The sequence below is a fragment of the Epargyreus clarus genome, unplaced genomic scaffold (assembly GCF_041222505.1).
Source record: "Epargyreus clarus isolate Ecla_fem2 unplaced genomic scaffold, WU_Ecla_fem_2.2 ptg000017l, whole genome shotgun sequence".
Taxonomy (NCBI): Eukaryota; Metazoa; Arthropoda; class Insecta; order Lepidoptera; family Hesperiidae; genus Epargyreus; species Epargyreus clarus.
The window spans coordinates 6226859-6235381 of record NW_027332225.1 but is presented as its reverse complement, the minus strand read 5'-3'; the positions used below and the strand labels follow the sequence as shown (position 1 = coordinate 6235381).

Genomic DNA, 8523 nt, shown 5'->3' with positions numbered 1-8523 from the left:
TAGTATCCTTAAAAAAAAGTAACTGGATACTTCATGTTGTGGAGGCTCTGAGTACATACAGATAATACCTTGTTAATTGTATCTACGGGGTTTAGGTGAAGAAGGAAGTTTGAGTTACCCTACTCTTCATACGAGAACACACCAAAATAGATACTTTTGTTAAAAGGCTGTAGAAATAACACAAATTCCAAACTAATAGTGAAATTCTCTGACAAGAATTCATTTGATCTGTCACTAGCTGAAAATCAAGTTAACGTTCATGGTTGGCTGTATTTTATCTCGATTTTACGTCCAGTCAGAAACCGAAATTGTCTCTAATCACTCATTCTCCTGTTCATTGGACTGAAATAGTAATGTTTACGCCAAGTTGGGACATCTGCAATTTACTCAACCGTAATGACATCGCTCGTAGTACAGTATTGAGTCTGAGGAACGTTCACACGCAATTTCAGTTAACAGCTCTTCAAACGTAAGAACATTTAGTGCAAAGGAAACACTTACACCTGTATATTATGTACCATAAATGTGTAATATGTGAAATCTAACGTTGCTTACCGATTTTGTTCCATAATGATACCTTATGTTCTTGATCTTATGTTTTTGACCTCATTTTTTTTTGTTTTTGTGTCTTTCGGTTGTTTTATATATTCTTAACTGTATAATCAGTTTATGGTCACTAAATTTTTTGGAAAAAATTACGCCAAAAATCTGAATCAGTTTACGTTTCTGTAAAAGAAAACTCTGTTCTTCATTATGATTGCCGTGCAAGCTGCGCTAATTTAAATTATGAATAACCAATGCTCTTAAAATCACCTATAGTTGTGCTAATTAGAAATTTATGAAAGCAAAGTGACTCACGTCCGCGGTAAAGTATCTTTGCGGAGCCCTCGAAACATGCAACGTCAGCTGTAACTCTAGTTCATCGCCGCACGTCGCCTGCGGTGAGTATGCTTCGACGAGCCCTTTGTGTGAAGCGGAACTCTCGGAAACCCGTGGATACAGTAGGCTAATAGGTGATATCGGAATGATACATGGTTGCCTAGATTAATAATATTGTATCCTATTTGTTGCATTGTTCGATTCTAGCTTTGAGCGAAGCGTAGACTAAAGCCATAGTAACTATGTGTACCTTGTTATGTTATATTGCTAGCCTAGAAATTACTAATACGGCGATGGAAAGTGTTTTCGGAATATTGCATATCGGAAACTATAGTTCTAACTCGAATTCTCACAATATCGACGATAAACAAGATTTATAACTAACATCGGAATACATGATGGGGTTAATTAATAACTTCTGCTCTAGTGCCTTGTATATTTCGACCCTTTACCTTTCAGCAAATCATCATACAATAGATGTGTATTGGGTATCTATATGTGATTTATTAATTGCTAGTATGGTTCAGTTAGTGTTGGAATGGTTCGTTAAATTCTCTTCGGTTAGCTCAAACTATCTCGATGTACATATACAACTTAATACGAAGGATTTCCGGTAAATCACAGTTGGAAATAGATATAAATTATCTATAAGTGTGATATACCAAGTGGTGCGTAAGGGAGTTGGTTGGTATCTTCCATCCGTTGATTTCCGTGCACAACAGAGCATGAAATATACTACAGTTGGATATCGAATTCGATTTACCGAAATATCTTCCTACGACTATGCTCATTAGGATTAAACATGTATTCATAAAAAATATGATAAGTTATTTTGATTTTAAGGAAGACCAAGAAAATGAATTAAAGATTGAATCATATTTTTTGACTAAAAGTTATATACGTTTTGTGACGATCTAATAATTAAAAATAATTAGTATGGTAAATATCAATACATATTTTGAGTAGTATAGTCCGTGCCAAACTTCTAGTGCGCTCTGAAGTTGTTGCGCTCAACGACTCTACGGCGATTAATAAAATCATTTAAAAAATAACTTTCCTAACACCTAAAGTAAATTGCAGATTTTTTATTACATTGAAGATATTGTCCTTAGGTCTGTTGTATGACAGTGAGACAATCGGTTAAGTTTGACATGATCAAACGCAAATATCGTGGTAGAGGGACGGGCGAGAGGCTTAGGTACGTAACACACAGATTAAGCCTCTTGCTTAGATTGAATCTCGGTTCATGGAGGATCGGAATAACGAAATCGATTTGCTCTTAATCTCGCTATAGGATTAAGACGCAGTGAGGCTTAGTTAGCTGGAAAAACAAAAGAGAATCAAGGATGGATAATCGTCTAAAGACTTAAACCTTCGCTTAAATGCGCCTTGTTAATCTCTAAGCTATTTATTATTGAAATTAATATCTGCAGCTACGAGTATCTGCTTCTTTTTAAATAAGCTTTCAGGAATCTAAAGCGTAAACACTTATTGCATTGTTATGTGACTTCCTTGCGCAACTGATGAGTTTGCATATTATAAAACCATTGTAATTCAACGTATACAAAATAATAATAATGTTTTTACATTAAAAATTGACGACACATCAATTAATTTAACGACTCACAAGAAACAAGTCGGTTTAAACACATATCAATATTATTTTGTCGTTGTATTTTCAATACATGCAATAAGAAACAACATTCTTATAAACTCATATACGTACAAACATTTGCTTAGAGATAATTATTGACACTATACAGTTTATTTCAATGCGATTACTGGAAGTTGCTGTAAATTGGTCATCTTTGAGAGACGTATCGTATGATGAGACCTGCGAGTTGGATGAGATGTGTGGTAATATTTGAGAGAACAATCACAGTTAGTGCTGCGAAGATGTGTGTTGGTTTGAACAGGGTTGTCAGCCGCCGGTTGATGGTGGAGACGGTGGCCAGGGCAGTGAGGACAGCGCGGTTGACGCGGGGCGGCGTGGACCCTGAGCTCTGCATAGCAGCTGGTCGCTCGCCACTCAGCACGTGGACTAATACTGACGCCGACTCTGTATACAAAAATATTACTTCTAAAAGCCATTGCAATAAAATTACCTTATAGTAATCATAGCACGTATTTCTACCCAATAACAGCAGTGTTAAGTGCTACATGTAGGTTTGAAGTGGTAAAGAAGACATCTATAAGAAATACATAGTTTTCCAGGGTGTTCTAGCTCAGTCCCCTGGGATAGCAGCGTATCTGTGGCATACCTCAGGTATATCTAATCCTATCTGGAGTTGAATAGAGATGTCCATGGGCGGCAGTAGCCACTTACCACCAGTTGGACTGCATGCTCGTCTGCTACTCCTATATTATAATTTTTTTTATAGTATACTATAACTTTGTGTTTTCTAGTTTGAGTGAAATAACTAGTTAGGCACATACATCTTATATGAGATGTTGTGACTTATTTCTCAAGGGATGTGAACGCCTGTGTAATCAAATTCAAGTAGAACTCCAGTCCTATTTTGATTAGGGACAGGTTTCAATGGGTGTTGGGCGGACAATTTCAATGCCAGGGACCAATTAACGTCATGTGGGCCGACTTGTTTAGGGATTCCAACATATGAACTAACATATCAATAATACTTATAAGTAATAAGGCAAAATACAGTCTTTTTCAATTTAAATATCTAATCTATTCATGATCCCCGCCCGTTTATATTTACAGATATTAAACGTATCAAAACTCGGGCAGACAAAATAATGTATTCATATACAATGTATATTAATGTATATCTATCGCAATCGTGCAAATACGGAGAGAGCCTACTAAATGAATGAAAAAGCGTAGATAAATAGTAGTATTGCTTTGTCTGACACAATCTACCTCGTTCAATATCTACAATAAAAAAATCTGTAAACGGACATATTATAACCAATTTATAAAAGAGGTTTTCTCATTCGATATTGTGTTGGTTACTAACGTAGAAAGACGCTACAGTTTATCTCAAGTAAATTTTAGTCACGTACAAAATTCATTGAATTGTGAAAGGGACTACCTATTCTCACTTTTCTTTGTTTATAGCTCACATTGTCCTTTAAACTATATCTCTGTACATGCAAAATTAACAATGGGTTTCCTTCAGACATATTCTAAACTACAGCAGATCTATAGTCATCTATATATAGAATTGAAATCCCGTCTGAGGGTGCTAACACATTGTTTCAATTTCATTCATTACCGGAAACCTACCTGCTATATCTGTTCCCGAAACGAAAATTGAAATACAGTGATAATAGCGGAGCGTTCGGTCCATATCTACTAACTGTACTCTTACCATGAGTTTTCAAACATCCCCCAATTTTACGTTGCGTTGACTCAATCCATTATTATGTTCCGTTTGCTTAGTAGACTGAGTAAACGTAACAATAAGTAAGTGCTCTAGTCTTTTTGTCTACCTCACATGTACGCAAAAAAGATAGACAAAACATAAAGCGCCATTTTGTCAATTTAGACATTTAATGTTACGTTACTGACACTATAGTTCTGATACAATCCGCAAGGGGCGCTAATTGAAAATTGTATGGGCAAATAGGTAAACAAATACCAAAACAGTAATATTTTTCAAAACGTAAAAGCTCATGGTAAGGGTACTGATGTATGTTATCCCTTCAGCCGCCTAGCGCTATCGGGTTTATCCATGTTAAAATAATCTTAGTTTAGATGCCTAGTTAATCCAACTGTGATTTACATAAGCTGATACTACGGTCTTTTGATATGTATACATACAAGCGTCCTTATCAAATACTGTAGTATTTGCAGAAGCATTTCCATTTAGTTTAAGTATGTTTCTTAATTGAAATAGTTATGTTGCTTATAATGATTGCGTAACTTAGTAAAGTTTAAAGAGCATTACTCAGTAAATGTTAATTATAAAAATAAATCAAATATAAAGCCGGTAAAAATATAATTATATTAACATTAGCGCCATAATTAATCTGGGAAAAACATAACATACGAAATAAATAACATAACATGTGAATAACGATACAATTCTTATTAATTGATATCACAAAACCATGGACATTATATAGTATTCGAGCAGAAATACAAGCAAATTCAAGATATAAACGCAAAGCCTTGCATTACGTTAGATTGCCAGCCTCAAGTATCATCGTTACCAGTTATCCTGGTTCTCAATACCGATAATGCTACGAGATTGTAGTACCAATTTGTACCCTCTCAATTCTATTAGCGCCATACAAGTTAAGGCAGGTAGAGTCTAGAAACGTCATTTTTAGAAACAATTTTGTAAATAGTTGGCACGTGACGCGGTGAGTACAGAAAGATGTATTAATGTAAATGTTGATGATTATGGAAGAATATATTGTATTTCTGGAATCCCTTCTGAGCGTTTTCATAGTACTTTTATGTTTCTCTAGGGCCAGTGAATGATATTTGGCCAAAAAAACATTTCATAGAAAGCGGACATTTTTCGCGTGCATTTTTCCCGCAAAAGTTTGGAATGAATAGATGGTGGTAACCCTTTTGCTTTGCGAACATAGTTGTAAATGTTTTCGAAAATACAATATATAAAGTAAAATTTATGAAAGGCGACATTTATTTTCATTTGTATCAGAGATCAAAGGCAGTCAGTGGAAGTAAATTTGTGGAGTTTAATTTCGTATGTAAATAGGGTCCTCGGGTTTTATCGCGCCAGAGTTGTAATACAGAGGTTATGAGTTTTATTACGAAATTGACTTATACAATTAAGGCTTTTATCTGGGGTTTGTAATTTTTGGTCCTAAATGTTTAATGGTTAATTTTAGTTTATTTAGCTGTAAGACAATTATTTGCTTCGAAACTTCCACTTTACGTTTTTCGTGGTGAGTACCTTTATTCATATTTTAGGAATGCTGGAGTTTTAAAACTTTCAATGATATATTTTTTTTTCATTTAAAGTGTTTCTGTTTCACCTCCTAGACCAGTGTTCCGCAAAGTGTGTACCGCGACACACTGGTGTACCGTGATCATTAGTTGGTATGCCGCGGAAAAATAGGGTTATCTTATAAAATTATTTTAGTAAGTAAGTAAGGGTAAGTAAAATACCTACCAAATTACGCTAGCGCGCGAGCGAGGCGTTTTGTTTCGTTCATCTAATTCTTTGGTTTCAATAAATGTTGATGAATATTACTTAAAAACTAATTTTTAATTTGTGGTGGAGGTACTCCAAAAATTTTAGTTCTCCTAGATGTACCTTGAACACAAAAAGTTTGCGGAACACTGTCCTAGACTACCGTCGTCCAAATACCACACGTTAAATTTTGAATTTAAATTTGGCTGTAGTTTATACTTTAGGAATTAAAGTTTCTATAAGATCTGTTTTAAGTGTAATAGATTAATTAATAGTCTTACTAAAATTCGACTCTCAACAAGGGTTCATAATTCCTAGGAAGTTTTATCTCGTGGGAATGACGGGTCTCGCCCACTTGTAGCTACAAGCACAAATATATTGAATAGAACAAAGAAAGGACTTCTCTTTGTGAATTTCTGAGAGAACATAACTATATCACGTTTATATAACTGTAAGTACCTTTTCCTTTTAAGCTTTTATGTCCATTGACAAAAAGGTAAGCCAGCCAAATCGGAGTGTAATTTAATTATATCGATACAGGAAACACAAAAATCCAAGATAAGTATATCCGTATTTACTATCCACATCTTTTGTTTGAATGTCTTCAGTACCTTTAGTATGAATTTATTTGCCCATACATTTCCAATCAGCGCCCCTAGCGGACTGATTGGAAATGTATGGGACATACGTAAACAAAAACAAAAGCAGTCATTTTTGTGAAAACGTAAAAACTCATACTAAGGTTACTGATGTTTTGTTAACAAAGCCATTCTATTTATTCAAATGGTGCAAAAGTGGTGTATTTTAATATCTGTTTCTAAATTTGCATGTTACCTGTTTAATATTAATGTTATTAAACGAGAGAACAGCTTGTTCAGCGTTTTGTTTTTAAAGACACTCGTACACAAAGCAGAAACCCGTACACATAACATTTTATTAATGCGGAAGCGGTCAGTAAATTCGCTTACTTTTGAAAATTTGAAATGGCCGAACGAGCTTAGGTTTACTTTATTCATGAAAGGTATTGTTATACACATAATCGTATTGTCGTATTGTTACGTTATGTTAATACTTATCCTCGGAATTTTCACTTTTACACGAGCTTTGAATATTCTTTGTGAATAAATACTATTTTACAATTTGCAACAAACAGTTTAAACTACAATATGTTTTATGTGCAACGTGTTTGTGGTCGTAACTCTACGGATTTTATAACATGTATAAACATATATAATTTAAGCTTAATTATAGACTGTATAAATACTTAAATTAACGATGTACCAGTGTACAGGTAAGGTCAGGTCTCAGGTCAGTAACTGAACTATTAGGCGTATATGAAAAGACTGGGTTAAGTATACATATATTACTGTTATAAACTGGTTTGACAGTACTAGACACACATGTATAGTGCTAAATTTGTAACAACAGGCTTAAATACGCTTAAATCAATGTCACACACTGACCTAAATTACTAGGAATACATATACCCTGCCGAATATAAAATAACTGGCTGGCTGGTTGTATTTAAATCAATGTTACACTCACCTGAACTACCAGGCGCACATGTATAGTGCCGACTATGAAATAACTGGGTTAATTATTCGTCAAATAATGTTAAACCCTGACCTGAACTACTAGGCGCACATTTATAGTGCCGAATTTAAAATATATGGCTCAAGTATGCTTAAATCAATGTTATACACTCACCTACTAGGCGCACACCTAAAATGCCGACTATGAAATAACTGGGTTAATTTAAAGTCAAGTTAAAATAATGTTATACATTAACCTGAACTACTAGGCGCACATGTATAGTGTCGAATATGAAATGATTAAGTTAAGCATACTTAAATTAATGTTATACACTCACCTGAACTACTAGGCGCACATGTATAGTTGCCGGAATCGTGTGGAGCTGCTCGTGCGATCAGCAAACGGCTGGTCCTCGTCCGTTGTTCCGTCTCCACGCTGATCCCCCCTCTCTGTGCGTAGTTTACAACTTGTTCGCCGCGGTACCAGTAAATAAAACTGCAACATAAATCCATTTGGAATTTAATTAAATCTATAACCCTGACAAATGACCCAATCGAATGTTTATATTTTCATTTACGATCCAATATGTTTCCTGTGAGTTTTCGCTACGCTTTTATGGTTATTGTAATGTGTGTAATGAGTACTGTATTGTATTTTTAACATTCAATCAATCAGTGTATCGATTTTTTTATTTATAAATCAAATACGTTACACAGAATCATATGGCATACACGTAAATTGCTTTTTCAATAAAAAATGAATTGAAAACTGAAAACTGAAACATGAAATCTTTACCTCTTTTTTTCAAAGTAATGAATTTATGAAACATCAAATCGAGCACTAATGTATCTGATGTTATAAAATTATTGCCAGTCATTTCTGTAAGTACTAAGTATTAACCTCAACCATAGACTTAGGATTTCTTCGCTACGCTAGCCTCAACTCTTCCTACAGGTTTTATTAGAGTGCCTTATCTTTTATT

General features: G+C 34.6%; 1 protein-coding gene across 3 annotated transcripts in view; it reads right to left on the bottom strand.

The window, feature by feature from the left end:
* Positions 1–534: 534 nt before the first annotated feature.
* Positions 535–8523, bottom strand: part of LOC140749101 (zwei Ig domain protein zig-8) — a 65567-nt gene continuing 57578 nt past the window's right edge. For all 3 annotated transcript variants that reach the window (XM_073082124.1, XM_073082125.1, XM_073082123.1), the window contains exons 6-7: positions 7879–8036; positions 535–2938 (exon numbers count right to left, since the gene is read on the bottom strand). In XM_073082124.1, coding sequence (XP_072938225.1) covers positions 2682–2938; positions 7879–8036 — 415 coding nt within the window. In that variant the 3' untranslated portion in view covers positions 535–2681. The remainder of the gene's footprint in view (positions 2939–7878; positions 8037–8523) is intronic.